A 23,130-nucleotide genomic window follows, 5' to 3' on the forward strand; every position below is an offset into this window, starting at 1 on the left:
AGTCTGTATTATTTGGAATCAGTTTTTTTCTTGTATGCGGTTGTAAACAGGCTTTTGTGGCAGTCCCTTGCGTGTTGAATTTTTAATGTCAAAAGCCTTTTATTTACCAGCTGGTCACCTATTTTCTGTTTGTTGCAACATGTATTTAAGTCACTGCTGCAGATTGAGAAAGAGATTGTGATAGATCTTTTCAGAGTAGATGCAGATTTTCCACATTACTGTATGTAATCCTCATGTGATTAAAGGACCACACAATGCTTTGCACGTTTTGGCCCATTTTTACTGCCAACCAATTTAAAAAGGACCTTTTTATTTATGTTTAGATGTGTTTTCAGTTGTGTTTGCTGTGTGCCTTTATAGATGGCAGTGTCAGTCAACTACTTTGGTCCAGAATGAAATATAGCAGTAACTATCCGGTGGATTGTAGGGGTCAGGGAAAAAATTGATACAGCATATTTCATAATATTTTCCATGGCAATATTATATATAGATATACATATGGCAAGTATATATATTTTTATTATGTAAATTGTTAATATTGCAAATACAAATTAAACTTTTTGTAGCCTACTAGAGAGGAAACGATTTCACAGAGGAATTGTGAATTCAAAACTTCGGGATGATCCACGCCACTTTTGAAGAGTTATGCCATGCAATAACACCTCTTGTAGCACCTGCTGCATTATGCCTCAGGGGAAAAAGTTCCTACCGTCAAGTGCGTAGCCATAGCGTCATGTGACCTATAAAGGTGAAAAAAGTGTTTCCACTGTAGTTTTGCGATTTTTTTTTCTTTAATTTCCTGAAATACCACTTCATGCAAGTGTAAAAACTTTCCTTTGCAGTGAATGAAAATCAACGTGTTTCCACTAGGTGTATTTTGTATTCGCAATTTCGATTTCTGCAATTTGAGGGTTAATGGAAACCTGCCTACTGATGCCCAGCACTAACTGACGAGCGACCCAATCTCGAGGTTGGGAACCTAACAAGGAGTTTTACAATAACTGGTGACGAGATGATTAACAGACGGGAATCAGAAAAAAATAATAGTGCAAACACAAAGTTATGCTCATTTGTTCAAAAGGTTCCTCTAATTTTGCTTGTTGGAGAATAAGTGAATAATTTGTGACTGTAATTCAGATAAATTGAAGAAAATCACTCTTTATTTGAACTGGTCTTAACTTTTGCAACTCGTGACGAGGAGTGACAGGAGTGTGGACATTGCTTTGTTGTAAGAGGTCACAAGCCAAGCAGGTGGGGAGCGACTGGCCCAAAACATGCAAACCTACTTTTAAAAACAGATATTGATCATTGGGGTTGAATTTCCACTTGAGGCCACTTGTGTGTGTGTGTGTGTGTGTGTGTGTGTGTGTGCATGCGTGTGCCTTACAGACAGATAGATTCGTGTGTCTGAGCAGCAGCCTCTGACTCAGTGTTGAATGGGTCCTGGAGTCACATGGCTACTTGTCAGCAGGCTGGAGGAGGAAACATAATCCTGAGGACGGAGACTGCTGCTATCAGTCCGTGCACGCTGGTCTGAGAGAGAGAGCACTCAGCACGGACCGCACTTGATCGGCTCCACATCTCTAACTCTGCTTTCTTTTGTCCCCCTATCTCTCTTTCCCCCCCTCTGTTTGTTTTCGCCCTGCACTCTGACCAGCCCCGGGCCTCTCTTCACAGCAGAGTTCAGAATTGCACTACAATGTCTGCGGTGGCTTCTCTGCAGTGAGCACACAAAGGTACAGACATGAATCTTGTTTTGTATTTCTTCACCAGATGTCTTATTTGTACTGCTCTTTGTGTTTCTATGTAATTTATTAACTGTTTCATTCATTGTTTATGTGTGTTATTACGTAATCAGGTGACCAAAGCTAAATCACGTAAATCACGTCTTATCAAACCTAAGATTCTTCCTGTCAGGGTCTCAGGCTTGGACAATCATAAGCAAAAAGTTCAACAGGTTACACAGCAGAAAATAAGCTACTTAAACAAGCTACTTTTGGCCCACTTGAGTTTTAGTACACAAACATGCTTCTCTGCTTTTATAAATCCTGAATTGGAGCCTTTAAAGGCCATGATTTTGGAAGTGATGTTCCTCTAAATTCAAAAGCTTCAAAAACTTTGTCTTTTTTCCCCTTTTTTTATATCATGTACAAATTTTTTTCTGCATTACATCTAGCATGCGTCCTAAACAGCTGGTAATGCTGTTGAGTCTGTGGATGTAAAAAACCGTTCATAATAGTACAGCAAGTGTTAGATAAAACTTTAAGGCCACACGTTATCTTCACGTCACTTGAAGCTATCGCAACAGCACAATCAGTGTCCTAAAGCATGTATTGTCTGCTTTAAAGGAAGCCGATGAATCACACACTGTCTTGTTTTCTGTAAGCCCAGTTCTCTAATGAAACCTTAAACCGCTCCTTTCCTCCCTGTTATTGTCCTGCTTTTTATAAGTACAGGCCTGCACGTTGGTTGAGGTTTGGACATTGTGATCAAGCTGCTATTTCTGGACAGGCATTTTTATTGGCAGCTTGTGCATTTTTATTGAACTGTGCTTTAATTATGTCCTTTTTGATAGAATTTTGTCAATGGGCATGCAGTCTGTGGTCGACACTCACGCGCCAAGCTGCCCGATTGAAGCCGGGCCCCACTGGGTGTCCTGGCAGATCACTGGTTTGAGACCGTGATGTGGGCTTGTGTCGTGAGTTCATGTCTAGCTCATAACCTCTGTCCTGTCGTCTGACTGTCTCGCTCCTTTCACTTTTAATGTAATTATGAGGAGGCAAAGAATTTTTAACCTTTTTTGTTTATCTCAAAACCCAAAGGTTGCATGAGATTACAGTGAAAGATGTGGGAGAACAAAACTGGCATTTTTGAATAACAGATCTAACATTTTGGAGGTTGCTGGTGTGCTGACTCAGCACTTATCTAGGCTCTCGGAGCAGAGTGTTCCTGATTCATTTAACTTTTCATCATTCCTTTCTTTGAGAAAAGCCCTACAGAGTATCAAAAATAATATTTTAAAGGAACATTTCACCCCTCAGATGGTCATTATACTCATCATGTATTTCACGTTGAATTCATAAAGAAGTAATTTGTTTCACTTCTCCAGGGTGAATAAAGAATCAATAATCAGCAGAAATGCTTCATAAGTTGAAGCCATAGGGTCCATGTTTAACAGCAGCAAAACAATATCAAAATATTTGTTTACAAACTCTCTATAATCCAAGTCACGATAATCCAGTTGTATGCTCAGCCTTTACAGTCCAGCAGCACAGTTACACTACTCATCAGTATGTGAGACTGTTTATGCGAAAAATGTTTTATGTTGGAAAGTTTTAGTGAAAATATGTGTGTTTGGGAAGAATTTAGCACACGACTGGATAAATAAGGTTTGGATTATACTGCAGGAGTTGTGTGAGAGTTTGCGAATGGATGTTTTGATGTAGTTTTGATGTAGATGTAGCTGTTAAACGTGGACCCCTATGCCTTCATTTTATCAAAATTTTTCTCCTATCTTGAATTCTTCATTTGGCCTTGAAAGCATTTGAGAAAAACAAAGTTTTATGCATGAATCCAGTATAACACAGGGTGAGGGACTGAAATACAAATGATCTTTTGGGGGGTGAAGTATCTCTTTAAACTCATCAGATTTTGAAAGACAGTGTGAGACAAGCGTCTCACTGTTCTTCCTCATGTTTTCTTCTCCTTTTCCCTAAAAGGTGCCTTTAATGTGCCTCATATTCAAAATAAAAGGAAGAAAATGCTCTCTACAAGGACAGTCAACATTCAGAGGTTAGCAGGACATTTTTATCAATACTGGAAATTTACAGCATACCAAAGACTCTTTGTCAGGTACGTTGGCACTCTGTAGAGGAGATGACTCACCACCCAGTGTGTGTCACTAATCTTAATACTGACCAAAAAAAAAAAAAAAAAAGTCAAACTCATGCTTGTGAGTTTCCACTTTCCACTGTAGGTACGATGCACATTTCAGCATGTTGGTGATATTCAGATAATAACTGACTAATTTTGAGCTAAAAATAGAAGAGCTTTTCCTTTGTCACCCAAAGTCAGCTTTTAAAAGAGGTAAAGGGACATTTCACCCCAAAATCAAATATACACATTTTTCCTCTTACCTGTTGTACTATTAATCAATCTAGATTGCTTTGTTGTGAGTTGCTAAATATTTGAGATATCGGCTGTGGAGATGTCGGCTGTGGAGATGTCGGTCGTCTCTCCAACGTAATGGAACTAAATGGCACTTGGCTTTTGCAAAGCACTAAAAAACAATATTTATTTGAAAAAAAAAAGCAGTATCGCTTTCCAGAAATCATGACCCAGTTGCTCAAGATAATCCACAGACCTTGTTGTGAGCAGATTCATGTAGAACTATTTTCTTTGATCTCTCTATCAAACCACACCCGCCAACACTATCAGTGTGGAGAAAGGAAGTGTGCATCTTCTGCTAACTCACCTAGCACCACTGAGCTAACTAATGTTACAGTTCTGCTATTAATGCTTTACATCTCACGCCGTCACGAGCATCTCGTTCCTTCTGCATGGTGATATGGTTTGCTGGTTCACTTCCGGAGAAAGAAAATAGTTCTTGTGTGAAACTGCTCACAACAAGGTCTGTGGCTTATTTTCAGTAACAGGGTCGTGATTTCTGTAAAGAGACATTGCTGTTTAGTTTTTTAAAAGATATTTTTTGAGTCCTACAAGGCAAGTGTCATGTTGTTCCATTATATTGGAGAGAAGGCAGACATCTCTATGGTAAATATCTCCAACACTGCAACTCAAAACAGTCTATACTGATAAATGGCACTACAGAAAAGGGGGAAAATATGTACATTTGATTTGGGGGTGAACTGTACCTGTAGTGCAGTAATTAAAATTTGTAAGATCTCGGGCTCATATGTCAGATACTCGTGTCGATTCAGCAGAAACTGCAGCGTGGTTGGTTTTTACTTTCTATACAATGAGTGTTTTTGCGGTCAAAGGTAGCATCTTCATGTGACCTGATTGCAAACTCTGCTCTCTATAGGAGGGACACATGAAGACAGTGGCAGCTTGTAATGCTGAGACAAGTTAACTTATAATGTCTGTAAAGGCAGACATTGAGACATTTTGTAATACCCTGGATTAGTTATAAAATATAAGTCCTGTTTAAACATACACATGGTTTTTCAGTTAACTTTTCCTAAAGTCTGACATTATGAACACTGGAAAGGATCCCAAAGTGCCCTGCTTCTGTTTTTTGATACAGCTCCTCCTTACCTTCTTCCTGTTTTCATACTTGCTTCCTCCCAGATGGATAGTTTTCCCAAAGCTTTGCACACATTCGAGGCTGTGACTAAATCTTGCATGGAGAAGTGGAAAAAAATTAAAATTCCCCACTCTACTTGTAGGAATAGTTTGCAAGATGCTTCTGGATCTCTTTGGGAAGACATGATGAACTTCTTCCAGGGAAACACAGAGCATCTTGTCCTCACTTCCTCTTGCACTGTCAGCATTCATCCGTGTCCTTTTTGTCATTTCGGTTATTACATAAGCAGCAGACAGTTCCTTTTTATTCACTCCTTTGACTGATTGTACCTGATTGCCGACAGAAACATTTAGACCATTTAGGACTTTTTTTTTATAATCTGCATGCTTACCAAGACAGTTGCATTCTTGTTTTGGTCGTCTGATCATTATTGTTATCTGTATTATTACAGCCATGCCCTGAGGTAGATAAGCTGGTTCCCATGCTTTTTGCTCGGGATCCCAGGGTTCTGTAACTTTATCCCTGTGTAGCCAGCCCTGCCTCGTCCACAGCGGTGGGGTCTAGGTTTACTGAGAAAGTAATCTTCAAACACACCCAGACTAACACCAAAAGACGCCTTTATCACCACTGCTGCACAAACTACAAAGTCTCAAACTGTTTAAAGTTGTTATTGTGAACAGAGCAGCTGCTGGGGTGCAATTAACATTTGGCGCAGTGATTAACATTTTGGCAGAGCGAACGAAGAGTGTTGCCAAAACATTGTGTAGTCTGCTCAGTGTCTCGGTTTTTAGGTCAATTTGGCAGGTGATGTCTTTGTTCATCCACATTTAATACAAGTTCACAGTGTCCAGCTCTGAAATACTCCTACACTGCTTTTAATCTCTTGTCATTGATTGCTCTTTAGTGAAATAAACCTCTCAGAAATCCCTCGCCGTCAACAAGGTCATTGATATGATTGTAGTCAGTGAGCAGGAAGGCTTATCGTTTCTTTGATAGCTGCTGTCAGAGAGCCAGAACATGATTTCTAACTGTGACACTGAGGAGCGAACCGAAGGAGGGCCGTCCTCTGCTTTAAGACTGAAGGAAAACTGCTGTTCTGTTAATGGTGCTACTTGTGAAGGGATTTTGGAAAGTCTGTGCTGATGAGGATTACCTGGGTGCCTTGTATATTTCTTAATCAGTGTCATTTGGACAAAACCACTTTATAGGCTCTTAGATATTTGTGCAAATGTCGGTTGATGTTTGCAGCCTAACAATAAAGCTCGATTAGGTTAAGGACTAGGGCTGCAGGTAACAAAGTTTCTTGAATATTTTTTTTAATTTAGCCTATAAAATAGTAAAATAGCAAAGAAACAAAGCAAATTATGCATTTTTTAATTAATCATGCACCAATCTGCATGAACTTCCATAACATGAGTTTTTACTCAGAGCATGAGGGAAAAAAATGATTTTGGCAAAACAGCCTTTAAGGATATGTTTACTAAAATTTCAACGTTTTTAGACAAAAAAGACACTAGGGTTAAGATTTTAACTAATTGTTTAACTAATAGTCTAGTTTTCTGAAATTTTATTTTTAAATATAATTTCAATATGCACAAACAGGAAACAACTAAAATAAACTGAATGTTTTTTTTTGTTTATTTTGAATTTTCATTCCACTATTCTGAAAGAAGTCATATAGAAGACAAAAAGACAAAAATTGACCAGTGCTGGACCTGTGTTATAAAAAGAAAAATATTGCAAAATATAAATGGAGAAGAACACAAAAACAAGCAGTAAAACTAACCAATCAGTGGACAAGATGTAAATGAGATTTTTCCCAGATTGCATTGTGTAATTTAGTGTCCTCCTTTAGTACATTCACTGCCTCTGCAAATGTCTTTATAAGCTCGTCTGGCCAACTGAATTTTGATCACCGTTGGATTCGTGCTGTCTTATGTCACTCGACGGCGACTCGAGAGCGACAGAGCTGGAGGTTAACTGAGGCACGTGCCGCTGCTTATCAAAGGGTCCTGTGCACAGTGGCACTGCGTTATCTGACTCTTATCTGACTCTAATGGTTAATAACCTTGAATGGCGGTGAGGAAGTGCTGCAGGACTTGAAATCAAGAGTTGTGGAAATAAATATAGTCGGGGTGGCATTGTTTGTAAACGCATGTTGGTATTTACTTTAACTATTTCTGCCAATGTGCCTCAAGTATAATATAATATAATATAATATAATAAGTATAATTTTCAATGTAATTTTTCTGTGTTTCCACTCATAAACGACATTCTGTTTTGGCCATCTGTCTTTCTAAAGTGGTTCTGTGGACTCAAAGGTACTTGACAATCCTCCAGGAAATCCTGAAACTGATAAGGGTATCCCTCCAGTGAAACATGTTGATTTGCATTTTTTATTTTGCTGAGTGTGCACTAAAGCACATGCAAAAAAAGTCAGCACTTTATGAGGTTAAAGTGCATGTTGGCATTGTCATTGTATGTTGGCATGCTCATGTTAGCATTTGACACAAAGTAACACCATGTGCAAGTAGAGCCTCCCAGAGCTCATACCGTTGTACATACAGTACAATGTGTCATACAGTCTTTGCCTGTGTGACACATCTTCAGTTGGACATAGGGCAGACATGGACAGAAAAATGCTCATCACAATTTCCCAAAAACCCAAAGTGATGCCTTCATATTGCGTCTTTTATCCAACCAAGAGTCCAAAAACCAAAGACTCTTCTTTTACTATCATAAATAACAAAGAAAAGCATCAAATTCTCACATTAAAATGCCCATCTATTGGTAGAAATGGTAAATAAAATGCATAACTATATTTTTATTTGTTTATAATCAGATGAAATAAGTTTTGTTACTTGTTTTTATTACTTTAGAATGAGCTGTGTACATGGTGAGTCCTCATCCACAGAGTCTGCTAATGTTGCTCTACATCAGCCCAAATTGACCCCTGGCTTGAAGGGCCATTTATATTTTATCAGCCACCGTAGTTCTCCTACATGCTTGGCAAACAGGAAAAGTTCCAGTTTTGCAACCTCACCAATAGATGCCATTAAATCATTTACACTGTACCTTTAAGAAGCTTTAACCAGCAAATGTTTGACAATTTTGAAGAATGACTGAAACAGTCAACTGATTATCATAATAGTTGGTTAATTTTCTTTCAAATGACAGTCAATTAGTCCACGAAAATTGCTGTCGCTCTACAAAACAGTCCTCTGTTCTGCTGTAATAGAATAGGTTTTTGTCCATTTCAGGATCATATTCTTGCTGAAATATCCTAAAATTTGAGGACTGTTTATTAGACGGTTTAGATTAGAACTTTTATGAGAAATTTCATATTCATTGTTTAATTTCAAATCAAATGTGCTGCAGTTAAAAGCCAAAACAATTAAAAACACACCACTGTTGTTATACTTTCTGACTGTACTTCATTTTCAGGGATTACTGCCCCACAGCTCCAGTATTTCAGCGCCTTGTTTGCCTCATTTTCTAAATCTCCAGCCTGATCTGGACTAACCCCTGGCTCTGTATCTGTCTCCAGGTTATGCTGCCCAAAAGCTGTCTGAGTCCCAGTGAGAAAGAGAAGGGCTAAAGCCTCACCGATCCAAACCAGCTTCCCAGAGCCTCTGCAGCAGCGACTCCACTGCGGAGCCATGAGCAACCCCGGCGCTCCCAACCAGATTACAGATGCCGTGGCATCGGTTATTCACAGCGTAAGTCCGCACAGAAAAGCCTCAGTCTGCCTGTCAGGTCAGGCCACATGATAAAACACATGAGGCAGAGTTGGTGACCCTGGTGATTAACCAGGTTAAATGCTTTTCAGGAGGAGATGACGCTCACAATTAGCAGTTTATTGTCTTGTCATGCTGTAGACTGTAGCTGTTTATGGTTTATTTTAGGGATCCCCATTAGCTGATGCCTAGGTCACAAGCTAGTCTTCCTGGGGTCCAAGACCACATAACATAATATTACAGCAAACAGTAATAACTAATAATAATAATAATATTAACCAATAAAACAAATAAGATATGTAAACAAATAAATGATAATACTAATAATAATAATCATACAAAATATAACTATTTCACTAATAATAATCAGAAGATAATAATTAATTCACAACCAATTTAAATAAATAATAAATAAATATATAAAACAAACCAAAAAAAACCAACAATCAAGTCTTCTTCTTAACTATCTCACTCAAAAATCACCATAAAACTACAAATTTAAAAATAATATGCGAACAAACCAAATACCCAATAACTAACCAATACACCACAGCTCCTCAGAGAGGGCTATACACCGTCCCAGAAACATCATCCGTCTAAACTAGACAAAAAAAAACAATGATAACCACCTGCAATCATGAGCAAAAAACATAAAAAAATACATACACAACAAGAGCCTCAAATTAATTCAGGTGCGTGTAAATAAGATCTTAATTTCTTTTTAAAATCTACTTTTCCTAGCTGTTGAACGTGTAACTTTCCTCTACTTCATTTCATATTCTCCCTGTGCTGGATTTATGCTGCATCAGCTCCCTCAGACCTCTCTGGCATTAGAGTGTGTATTTTGGACAGTGCTGTTCCCTCCAGAGCTATGTGTGTACAAATCTAGTCACATCCAAGAGCCAGTTCCCCGGCTGCGTATAGTACTTCTGACTGCAATAATGAAAGTCTTCAGAATAGCTCAAAAACGCTAACATCTACGCAGAGAGCTGCTCCTGTTAAATTTCCCTTTTCATTAGAGCGCTGGAGAATGTTGACGGTTCCACAAATGAAACCGTTTCCTTCCTCTTTTCTGAAAGTCGGTGGGTTGCCAGTGTTGGAAACACTAAAATAATACCAGCCTGTAATGAAAAACATAATTGCATGGCTGCTGGAGGGATTGATGTGATAAACATGTTGCCCAGAGGGCAGCTGGTCAGCAGCCAAAGAAAGCTGCATTCCCCAAATGTAGAGGTTCTCAACAAGTTAATCTTAGGATGATTAAGACGCTGCAGCAGAAAATATCACAAGCTTAAAGGCAAAATCCACCCATGAATAACCTCATATCGCTATATATTATCAGTTTGTGATGGTTAGTGGATTCCAGGAGTTATTATGTGCCATGCATCCCAGGAATTATAAGGATTGCATCTTTTTTTATTGGTTTTGCCCACCTTACTCAACCTTTCTCATGTTCTCATGAGTTAAGGATTTCTATGTTTGCCAGAACGGCTCTCAACTGCCCAAACTGAAGAGTTTAGTGAGCTGTGGGTTGAACGTGTAGGTGAGTGAAAAACGTGATGTTTATAGTGCAGTGGGAGCAAAAAAAGTTTTTCCACACCGTAACAAGTCATAGAGTTCACTTTTGGCAGAATCCTGATGAGGTTTATCTTTTATTGTACTATCAAGAGATTTATGACAGAGAGAAGAAAATGTTCTTGTTCAAACTGTCCTTTTAAACTCACAGTGTTCTTGTTTGCGGCCCCAAAACTGCAACATCAATGTAGGAAATGCCTGCTTTCCCTTAGCTTTGCATTTTTTTGTTAGTGTGCAGTCAGCTGCTTCCTTTTCCAGTGTTACACAACTCTGTTAGCTTTCTTACCACCGTCGCATCTACCTCCATTCAATCTGGACATAAACAACATGAGTGCTGTCCGAGTTTGAAATCTAACCCCTTCAGCCCAGACACAGAATGCAGAGCATTTAGGAGGTGGAAGTGGATACATGACACTGAACGACTGACCCATGAAAGAGGTGCAGAGACACAGAGAGGCCACCAGTATAGCTACCTTTTATACTTTGTTTTACCATTTGGATGACTTATTTTTTTAGATTTATTGTCTCAGATTTTTTTTCTTATCAGAACAAACATCAAAACATAACAAATTATGTCATTTAGCAGTTTACCTTTTTAAGAAGTATTTCTTCTTTCTATGATTTCAGTGTTTACTTCTCATGCAGAATTCCACATAAAATATTAGCCACAATATGTGACAACATAATACACATTACATCATTAAAAAAGAGAAGAAAAAATCTTACATTACCTGCTTGGTCTGCCAACACATCTTTTCTTAAAGCGCATGTACACATATTAAAACATGCACCAGTATACAACATAAACACTCACTAAGTTCATGTGATCCAATGGATTCTGCACATTTTCTTAAATTGAAGAATAGATGAATAATATCTGAAATAATTAAGAAAATTTGACTCAACTCTTTTTTTAATTTTTTTTTTTTAAGTTTGTGCAAACAGTTCAAAAATGAAATTATAATCAGCTGATCTTAACATCTTAACATCATCAAACAACTTCTGTAAAGTTTCTAATTCAACTAAATCCTGCAATTATATTATCTTTGACTTGATAAACAGTCTCATTTGTTCCCTTTTAATCCATCTTACTTACTTTTGGTGTTGCTTTTTTCTGATGTTTACATCATCAATTTACATTTGCAGTATTTATTTTCCCGTCTACAAATGTTTTATTTATCAGTGTTTATCAGATAACAACAAAGACTAAAGTTAATTGTCATGTAGTGACATTTTTGGGGGGAAATTTGACTTGCTTTTGAAAAAAAAAGCCCTTATCCACCTTGCTCTCAGACTAATGGCTAACTGCGCATACATAGAGGGGAGTTTTACTCATATCCTCTAACGCTGCCCAACTAAACTCCTGATTTCAGGATAATTTAAATGCTTGCTTATGCTTATGTCTTTACCTGCCACCTTTTTTTTAAATATGCCTCCATCAGCAGCTCAGGGAAAAAATGTTTTGTTTTTTTTTTGTTTGTTTGTTTTTACTACTGCTGGTTGGGTGAGTTGCTAAATTTATTAGCCTGATGCAGCATTTAACTTACTTGGGGAATCCTGACTGGTGAATTCTGACTTAAGATGTTTATGTTTTACCCTACACCTCCTTCTCAATAAGTAAAATAGGGTAACATAAGTGAGAACATTTTTGAAGTACTTTATAATCCAGCATAAACTTTGCTTTCTTCAGATTTCAATACTTGGACATTTGAACATTTTGGGAAAGCCCTACTTGGCACCATTGCTGTTGTTAGCACTGCACTGCTAGCTGCTAGCCGTCGGCTCAGCCAGCTCCATGCCAAGAGCTGAATGCTGACAGCCTGAATCAGACTCATAGGTACAGTTTTAATGCCATATAGAGCTCCTTAAACAAGACAAAGTCCTTTTCACTTGGACCTCACTGATCCCGTATTATCTTAAGGAGGTGTTAATTGACACCCTTAAAGATATTATGTAAAGCCTTTTTCAGTATCATGTCTTTATTGCCATTTATAGCCAGTAAGACAGTTAACTACCATAAACGTATTAAGATTGTGGACGACAATATGACTTGGCTGTAATAAGTCTTGCCAGCATGTGGCTTGATGACGAAGAAGCTCGCTTAAGATAAAAATGTTTGCTGTATGACAGTGCCTCAGCAGGTATTGGTTGGTCTCTTGACGCTAAGCCTCCAAGTTAATTATTATCTCCTTAACAGTGTGCGTTTGTGTGTGTGGTCATGGAGAGTTCAGGTCATCCAGTTTAGATTTTTTAAGTGCTAACATTGTGAAAGTGGGTAATGTCTTCTTCCTACTGTGGAGATCTACCTTGGTCATGTGACAAGGGCTAACTGAAATGGGAAACAAGATACATCAAAGCAGCGGACGTGTCTGGTTTTTACTTTTGACATTGGAAAAGCAAATATAGCTATTTTGTTGTATTTTTGGGCTGCAGCTACACACCTGTGTGTAATGTGATGGACTACCTGTATTCGTTAAAGGTGAGTTAGTTCAGTTTGAGCATAGAGAACTCAACTTAACATGTGTCTGCGCATGATTTTTCAGTCTTGCTGTTATCATTCCCCGTCAGTCATTACACATTAGCCTACATGGGGCAAATAGAGATTTTCTAAGCTTATATGTAGACGACGGACTTTCTTCGTCTGACTTCTGTGCTTTAGGTAAATTTACCCTCAACACGAACTCTGCAGCTGGTTAATGTTCAGTCTAGTTCTTGTGCTTTTGAGGTGCAATTTTACCTCGTCAACAGCTCATTGACTTTTCTCAGACATTAGAAATCCAAGGTAATAATTACAACCTAATGCTGTTTTAATGCGTCACTAGTTACAGATAGTCGCCCTTTTAATGTCTGCAGGTGGATTATGAAAGCTTTCTTTGCAGGAGAGCACTGTGAACTGGTTTTCCTTAATGAGCAGGAAAAACTAATATCAAGAAACCTGCTGTGCTGCTGGCTCAGTTTTTCAGGTTTGGTTTTGCTTCTCATTTCTCACAGAAATGTCAGAGTTCAGGGTCAGCTGCAGAACAGAGCGACTAGAGCTGGGAGGGACTCGGTGTCTTGCTTCGAGGCATTTCAGCAGTGCAAAAAAACTGCCGCCTCTGTTAAATGAAAACTGTCCAGATCAAAGGTTTCCACCCCATGTGTCCCTGTAAAAGAACTTTGTCACGCTTTCAGAAATGTGCCTATTTACTTTCTTGCTGAAAGTTAGATAAGAAGATACTCATAGATACCCCGGGGACTGTTAGCTTAGCTTAGCATTAAGACTGAAAAGTTGCGTTGTTTAGCCAAGAGATGCCCAACTACTACTTTAAAGTGATTGATCAACGTCTTTGCAAATTTACTTACGTGCTTTACTTTACTTACGTTAGATGAGCAGATTGGCACTTCTCATTTCTCTCTGTTAAATACAAAGCTACGCTACTTTTTGCACAAATTAAGATGTTGATTAAATAACTTTAGAGCTGCTGGTAGGCAGATTTTGTTACCTTTAGAAAAAGCCAGGCTTCCTGTTTCCCTGTATATATTTCCCAAAATGGTGACTATTCCTTAAAAACAAGGCAGTGTCTGCAGGTGACATGTTTCCTTAGGTTTTCTGAGTTTGACAGATCAAGCTGGGATTTTGAACAACATTGTTTCATTTGACATTTCAGAGTCCTGTTAATCATATTGTGACCCCTCATAGTGTACTTGGGAACCCTTTTCTGTTTAAAAAATCTAATTTACTGCAAACACAACCATTTTTTGTAACTTTTGTGTAATTAAAATTTGAGTGCCGTTTTAATAATTAAACATTCGCTATTAAATAAGTTTTACATTTTCTTCAAAACTGCTCCAGTTTGCAGGACTTTCTTTCACTGTCACTAAAACAAATCCCAAAATAAAAAAGCGCAAGTGGGTCTGACAAGTTGCTAAGAGAGGCCGTGACATGTCAATTAGTATTCAAGCTTTAACATTATATTGCAACAGTATCAGTGACTCAGTGAGCTGTCAGACCTTTGACAGTGCGGTTTACACCCACTCCTCCCTACCAAGTTTTATTAACCCTGTGGACTTCCTGTGACGTGCATCTACCAGTTTCTGCAGAATCCCCCTCGCCCAACAGAGTTTATCAGTTGGAAATCTTTGTCTAAGATAAAACTGAGGCGAATGATCTCTTTCTGTTTGGCTACTGAAAACCTTGTTTGCAATATGTAATGATAAAGCTTATGCCTGCTAAAGGCCCGATTCCCAATACAAATATAATCAGAGGGTATCACCAGAGAGGAAGCAAAAACAAATGAAGTGCAGATATGTTTTCTGGTCTCAGACTGGCTTGAGGATCTCTTGATTAGATTGGATATGTGACGTAAACATTTGTATTTGATTTCAAGCAGTTCAAACATAATTTATGACGTAACAGGGAGGTTGTGAAAATCAGTGTTTTGCGTAATGCAAAATTGGCCGAGGACGAAACTAGGTCACAACTCACACGTTGTCACAGAATAATCAGAAACTCATAATGTGTGCCCGGATCTTGTTGCAGACTCATGTTAAGATATGTAGGAATGCAGTGACTCATCTGCCACACGGCGCGTCATGATCACGGCAACATCCGCAGCCCATCTCCCCCTTTCCCCCTCGAATGCTGACTGTGTGGGATTTGAGCCTACCTCACGACACAGATAATCTGCTCTGCAGCCTACACATACAGCCGAGTGTCCACTTCCTTATACAACACAGCCACTGCACATAAAATTACTTTTTAAAAAATGACTCACAAGATTTACTCTTTCACTAGCTTATTATTTATTCTTTCATACTCTAAATTTTGATTAATATAAGCTAAAAGGAAAGAGCATTACATTATTTTGTTATTTTTCCTGCAGTATGCTGTGGCAATTATGCCTGCTGCATACAGTATGAGTCATATGTGTTAAACTTTTCCACCACTTTGATCCAAACTGAAATATCTCAACAACTGTTGGATCCATGTCCGCCTCATGATGACTTTATAGTGACATTATGAGGAAAATGTTAAATTGTTCATGACAAAGTTCCTGCAAAGCTGACTTTCCCATTAGCCTCAGCTATACTTTGTGTTTCATGCCATTTTGAAAATGCAAGCATGCTATAATACTGAATTAAAATAACAAACATGTTAAACATTAAACCTGCGAACACACACACAAAAAAAATCACTAAGTTAGCATTGTCATTGTGAACATGTTAGCTCCACAGAGCTGCTTGCATCGCTTTTTTATGGATATTTCCTTAAAGTAATAAGTCACGATTGCCAAATGCAATAACACAGTAGCCCCTTTCACACTGCCTGTTCCAGGCAGGAATATTGCTTCTTATTGCGGCCTTGCCGATCTGTATAAAGGTAAAATCGCGAAAAATTATGTGCACAGAGCTAGCCTGGATTTTCTTCTCATTTTGCAATGCTCACGATGATTGTGGACGTGTAGCCCCCATCTAAAAAAAAAAAACAGCATGCACAGGTGAGGTTGGGACTTTATAGAAAGGTAGCAGACCATAAGCAGCTCGCATCCAAGAGGAAGCTCTGAAAATTACAGGCACATTGCCAAAACCCCTGCAAATATAGCTTTGTAAAGTATCGTTATTTCATAACAAGAAATGTAATTTCCTACAGTAATAGTTTGCGGCGTACATACAAGCAGTAAAGAGAAGGGCCAAATTTGAGTGTTGTGGTGACAAACACTAAGCGCCAAGCCCTGCATACTACACCTTTAATAATCTGTTCGTGCACACACAGAAACATACGTGCACACACACACACCATCAATGCTGTAGTCATAATCCTTTTATCTTGCCAGCTGCAAGGCTCATAAAATGAGCTGGTATAAATAAATTTGTCAGCGTTAGTCCGCCAACAAACACAGTTACGGTGCAGATATTGCCGTAGGACTGAAATTGGCATTAATTTCAATCAGTTTAAGCAAAAAGGCAAAAGGATGATATTACTTTTGTTTCTTTTTCTCAATTCTTTTGTGCCTTATAATATTTCTTTTGGCTTGTGCAGGCCATATGGTCTGAATTTTTTATGAAAATGTGGTAAAATGGATTTTCAGTATTTGCTGTCTTTGGATAAGTGCAGTGAACAAGCTTCCTGGCCTGCCAGTTCCCGTGAATAAACATAATTTCTTATTTTTTTGTTTTATTGGGATGTTATTGTTTGCAATATTAGTGAAGCTGTTATCAAAAATGATGAGTATTCTCTTACTGAAAGGCACCAACATGCCTGCACGAATGGATTTTAGCATGAAGACTCAAACTGACTGGCTAAAGATGGTGGAATCTTTCTATTTGGTTGACAAATTGCTTCGTTTAGTGTTTGGGTTCAACGGTCAAGTGATTTACCGCAAGTATGTTTTTTCAGTCATTTATCATGTAGGAAGTATTCATTAGTGGTGTCCACCTTTCTGCCACACACACCATTTTAATCTCATATAATTCCAGTCTCTTACTTAACGTGTCTTCTGTCAATATTAGCCTTCAAAAATACATCCTTTTGACAACTGTAAGATGCTTAGTTCCTATGCATTTACTTTGCCCTTCAAGGTGCACTGACTAAGAGCACCTTGGTCAATATTTAGGCTTCAAAAGTCAAAGTTAAAATGTGGAGATGAATGTCAACGAGCGTTTTTTGTTCCTGGCTGTTTAAACACGGCTTGTCCTTTCAGGCTGCGTTTGTCCTCAAAGCGAGAGTCTTGTTTATTCTGTCCTGGCACAATGGGCAGACTGGTGAAGGTGGCAGGTTGGCCGATAGGGCTCTGATTAGGGTATCACGAGGCTTTGATAAGCAAAGGGAGAGAGAGATGTCTCCTGCTTGTAGTTCTTAACAGAGGTGTAGAGGGTCAAAGCTCCAGTTTTGTCATATTGGAGGGCTGTGACACTCGTCGCCACCAAAACTGTGATTGCAATTAAGCTCACGTTGCCATGAGCGAGGTAAGTCCCTGAAAGTTTTCTTTCATTGTCTGGTCAGTGTTGTTTTTACTCAGCTTCACTCGGCTTGTTTTCGCACATGGTTTCGGTTGTGGAAAATTCTCTCACCTCTTTGAGAATCCCTCACACATCTCTCCCACCTCTAGGGATTTACTGTGAAACCATGATATGAATGAGAGCTCTGTAAAAATAAACTGCGGGACAGTGTAGCAACGCACATCTGGATAGGATACGTGTTTTGGATTGGTTATCTAATTAAGGTGAGACACCTTAGATGAAAATTTCATTTTTTTCATGCATAGGTCGATTTTAAGATTTTGGGCGATTTTGCTTACATAACGTCTTCTTTCAGACTAGTGGAAAGAAACTGTCCAAAATACACATTTAGGTGTTTATTTTTTCCATAAGGTTTCTGCTCAGGAAATGTATGCAAAAAGCACAGATTTAATTAGACAAAAACTGAGCTATTAACAGTATTTTCTGATTTATGGAGTTACAGAAATAGATATCTAAAATTATCTCCATCAAGACTTTTGACTCTAATATATTAAGAAAATGAAACAGGAATTTCTAACCTTTTTTCATCTAATGTTCACATTGTTCTTGTGACAATGTCTGTAAATGAGGGCATTTTTAATTAGATAATCACACATAACATTTCTGAAAACCTGTAATAATAAAAATAATTGCCTCAGAGTAAGTAGTAAACAGGATAAGTTTCATGTTGGTCTCTGGTAGTTTTGTTTTTTTTTCTATTCACCTCGTGGATGCAGAAATTAAGAGCTTGTCTTTCCATTTTTTTGATGTTTTAATGAAACTTTTGAAGCAAAAACTGTTTTTCGTGTTTGTGCCACTCCATTATACTATTTTTTAACTCAAAATTTGTAGTTTAAAGAGCCACATTTTCCATGTAGACCTTGAGGAATCTGCTCTGCCAAGTGTTATTTGTGCTTCAAAGTGCTGAATTGTCTTTGTCAGTTTGTTCTGGAGGTCACGGAGGTGAACGTATAGTTTGTTCGGTCCTTTTTTTGAAACTCTTGTTGATCTGTCAGGGAAAAAAAGCTATATGTGGATTTGAACCTTGGGTCAATATTGAATGTGTGCCGAACAGGCTGACCTGTCTTTTTCTTTTTACTCATAAGTCTCAGCCTGTCCACAGTTCAGCGCAGGGCTTTCTGCTTCTGTCACCTGTGTGTGGCATGTAAAAACGGGTCAGAGTAAAACTCTGCGCGGTTATGTGGGTCATGGGAATCAGTTCTTCACACTTTCTGCGGACATGCCTTAATTTATGAACATCTGTAGAGCTATAAGTAGGATAAATTCAGGATGAACTCATGAGTTTCCTGGTCACATTTTCTTGTCTTGATGGATTTGATGCGCCCAACGTGTTAAAAAAAAGTTGTCACAAGTAAAATTTCTGTATTCAAAATGTTACTTAATTACAAAAGCATCATCAGTAAAATGTACTTAAAGGTATTGTAAACAAACAGACTTCCATGTCATGTTATTTAATATAAAGCAGGGGACCCCAACCGATTTGCATATCTAAAACATTGATATGATTGATTATATTGATTGATATTGATAATTTGCTTGTTTGTTTTATTGTATGTTGCCTGTCTCTGCCTTAATTTCTTTTTTCTTTCTCTTTCTTTTTGTGCTCATTAATAAATAAATACACACATAAAAAAAATAGATAAATAAAAAATAAAATGGTAAAAACAAAGGAACAGTTCTGCCCCCTTCCCCCAAAAAAATCCAAATATGAAAACTTACCATATATTATCCTACTATATCATATTATTTATGAAAAGCAAGTATAGCTGCACAGTATATTATATGACTATTTAGTAAATGAAAGCTACTGCTGTCTACATGACATGACAAATGCAGCACAACATAAGTGATTGATGATTAATCATAATTCACATGGGCTATCTGACAGGTATAATATAACAAAGATATTGGTTAGCTGAACACGTCTGTGACTCCTGTTCTGCTGAGGTATGACAAAAATCACATGCAGAGCTGCAGTATACCATAATACAAAAATGGCAATAATAATATTGGAATTTTGTTAAGTATATTTATTATTATGAGTTCATTTGCTAATGATTATTTGGACAGCGATGTGTGGTTGCCTGTCATAAAATATATATATTTTTAATATATATATATATTTTTTAAGAGATTGGGATTTGTTCCCTGCAAAACATGTACAGCATGATAATTACTGCTGTGATTTGTGGACTCTTTCAGCAGTCTGCTGTGCATGCACTGAAAAAAAGTCTGATTCAAAAGTGCACAGTAGCTGCAGGTGGGAGAGGAGGCATCACGTGCTCTCTGTTGCTCCCTGCAGCCCTGGAGAAAACTTAATATATGATTGACATGTTGGGTGCCCTGAGAACCATCAGTGGGAGCATCAGATGACGTGTGGCCCCTGAGTTTTGCCACAGGAAGGGTCCGCCGCAGGGTCTGAGGCACCTGCGCGGTAGTCATGGCAACATTTACTCTGCCGTGAGGTGACTACAGCACAATCCTGTTAGCCAGAGTAGATCGACTCGCAGCCAATCCTTATCACAACATCCCACCGGCAGAGCAGGGCGCAGCAGGGCACGGCATCCTGCTGCAAGAAAACAGATCTCTTATCACTCACATGATCCCTGTCACACCACAGCGTGGAAAATAAGGAACTGATCAAAGCACATGGCTATTGTTTTCAATTTAAGGCAAATTTTTAGGAAGGTATGCATGAGACAGAGGACTCCTCATGCGATGGGCTGACTGTGCTGAATTACCAGGACCAGAACTCCCTCTAGTGTTAATTTACATGAAAGGCAAATGCATGCTCTGCGTACAAATACCCACATTAACATATTATTTAGTATGCCAAAAAAAAGATTTACTATATCCCAGTCCGCAATATGTTAAATGCAGAATGCCAAATATACCACAAGGTCCCGGTCGGATTTTGCAGTATGCAAGCCAGCATGCTTTTCTTACTCTGAGCCACAATCATCTGTTCAGCGGAAGATATGTCTCATAGAGAGAGCTACGAACAGACGACAGCTTGTTGACAGCTCATTTTGACAGCTGTCAGAAGCTGCAGTAACAGATGACAGCGTGTACAAATGACTGATGGCCAGTCGAATGGATAGTAATAATAGGAATAGGGATTAGTAAGTGAACAAAAGGACCAAAATTTGAAAATGACAGAGAAATGCATTTTAATTTACAGTCATGAATATATTACAATAGAATCTACAAAGTATGCAACAGATATACGAGCAGGATGGTCAAATTTTAAGGGGCAAAGTTGTGTTCTGCATGCAACACTACATACTTTGTAAGGGCAGCTGCAGTACATACTGATACTAAAAAGATAAAGTATGCAATACCAGATGGAAGGGCTGTCTTTAAAAAAAAAAAAAAAAAAGTACTATTAAAACTATTTAAACCGTTGAGAAAACGGTCCAGAAAAACCCCATAAGACAAAAATAAATATTGATTTAATAGAAAAACATTTTGCTGTCTCTTTAGTGTTAATTTACAGTAGCATGACATAGTTGCGGTTAGATTGCAAGCCACTTATGTTGCATCATTTCTTGTTGGTATGAAACAGTTTAGTGTGTTGATTTCTCATATATTACCCGCAATAACGGTATAATATAGAGATAGGTATACACTGTACACAATTAGATTGTAACAGGGAATTGAGACAGAGCTAAAACATAGACTTTGTTTACTACTTCTGAATGACAAAAAAAATATATCTTTGGAAAAATCTTGAAAAAAAACACTGCTGAAGCTATGACTAGCAGTTAACTTTTATCGTGAACACAATCAGTATGAAAATATTTTTTTAATTTTGATTAAATTCAGATTATTGTACTGATTTATGGTTTTATTATTTGTCAGCATTTTTTAACTTTAACTTTTTCTTTCCATTGCCTTAATTAAGTGAACACTTTGGATTTACAAAATTCGTATCAGTTGACCTATTTATTATTTTTATTTAATTTTAGTTTCTTTAATGTATTTGTTGTGTTGCAGCCTGAGGCTCCTGCTGCCTCATCACTACATGGGACTACGCGCCCTGAAGAGGAGGACGATGGGGACTTGAACAAAGCTTTGGGGGTCCAGCGCTTCCAGCAGATCCTCAGTCCCGCTGCGGCCATACCTGATGACCAGCACCACAACTACCATGAGGAGGACATCGAATGTAAGCACACAGTAGTCTCCTTGTTGTTTAATGCATTTCAACATTTACCAAGATTAGAAATGTAAAAGGGAAAACTTTAATTTCAGTATTGAAGTGGCTCATATTTGTGTATCTCTGCTTTATCTTCTCCCCAGACCACCGTCACTCCTCTCACCACATCCACCGACCTCTGTCCAAACTGCCCTCCGAGGGACGCAGGAAGAAGGGCGGCAAGAAAAGGAGGAAGGACAAAGATCACAAGAGCAGCCATGCTCCCAGCAGTGGCCCCATAGAGGAGGGAGAGGATGAGGAGGAAGAGGAGGAGGAGGCAACGGAGACAACTTCTGTCCCATCTGAGTCGGAGAGAGTCAAAGATGTGGAGGTAATCATTCCACTTGATACTAATCTTTTCGTGAATATATGAGGGAATATATAGGGACTGACTGCTGCGTTAAAACAGTCATTTGTTTTGATTTCAGTTGAGATATTTAGTTTTCACTTTGTAGTTTGGAGAAAAAATTGTAATCATGTATCAGACAGTATATTTTGGGAGGCTTTTATTGTTTTTCTTTACATGTTTGTACAAAAACTAGAGTTTCAAGTCAATCATTAATTTATACAAAATTTAAGTCTTAATAAGTTGTGGATAAAACTAAAAAAAATGTTGAAAATTTTCGCCCAAACTAACATATTTATCCTGCTTTTGTCATTTGAGTCCTGGATTAAAAAAAAAAAAAAATCTCACAATCTGACAATCCAAAAATCCCGAAATATCCAATTTATTCTTATGTTAAACAAAAAAAAGCTGCAAGTCAATCTCTCTGCAATCTACACATCGACTAATTGATTCACAAAAATACACATTTTTTTTGGAAGAATCCTCCAGACTTCATTAAGGCATTTTGATAAACATATATGGGGAAGTAGGCAAAAATATTTTAAAATTAATACTAGGTATAACTGAGTTACAGCTTGTGAAAAACGTAATATTTTGATTACAAAACCCATGAATATATGAAAATGAATATTCATCTTTTTTTTTCTTTAGGATGTGACCATAGTATAAACGAGAAAAAGTTCATACTCAGAAATAAAACGGTAGATTTGTTCTTATACTGACATCAGTATTGGAAATGCATCAGTCTGATACCACAGAATTTATTAATAAACTCTGAAGTATTTGTACACCTAGATATGTTTTTTCTTCGCCACTATAAAATACTCTCCTTCACTAAAACTGCCAGCTAATGGCAAGTGATGTTTTAGAGTGGAGAAGAATTGATCTATAACGAATAGTGTCACATTAGCCATTGACAAATGTCAGAAAGTTGGCAGTTTTTTCATGATATCTATTCTCTGTACGAATTTGCTCATGTTTTACAAAGTGTTTAAGCATATTGTTATTTTTT

At 37.9% G+C, this 23,130-nt stretch overlaps 1 protein-coding gene across 7 annotated transcripts in view; it reads left to right on the forward strand.

Annotated features, from left to right (window-relative positions):
- Positions 1-23,130, forward strand: part of slc4a2b (solute carrier family 4 member 2b) — a 55,870-nt gene that overhangs the window by 10,010 nt on the left and 22,730 nt on the right. For 3 of the 7 annotated variants that reach the window (XM_042510106.2, XM_042510105.2, XM_088072078.1), the window contains exons 2-5: positions 1,658-1,736; positions 8,814-8,985; positions 21,574-21,742; positions 21,877-22,103. In XM_042510106.2, coding sequence (XP_042366040.2) covers positions 8,926-8,985; positions 21,574-21,742; positions 21,877-22,103 — 456 coding nt within the window. In that variant the 5' untranslated portion in view covers positions 1,658-1,736; positions 8,814-8,925. Of the gene's footprint in view, positions 1-1,537; positions 1,737-8,813; positions 8,986-12,842; positions 13,058-21,573; positions 21,743-21,876; positions 22,104-23,130 lie in introns of those variants that run through there. The other 4 variants (XM_088072079.1, XM_042510107.2, XM_042510109.2 and 1 more) reach the window with 3 other exon arrangements.

The sequence above is a fragment of the Plectropomus leopardus genome, chromosome 21 (assembly GCF_026936395.1).
Source record: "Plectropomus leopardus strain MGB_pleo_1.0 chromosome 21, ASM2693639v1, whole genome shotgun sequence".
In the NCBI taxonomy this organism is placed as follows: domain Eukaryota; kingdom Metazoa; phylum Chordata; class Actinopteri; order Perciformes; family Serranidae; genus Plectropomus; species Plectropomus leopardus.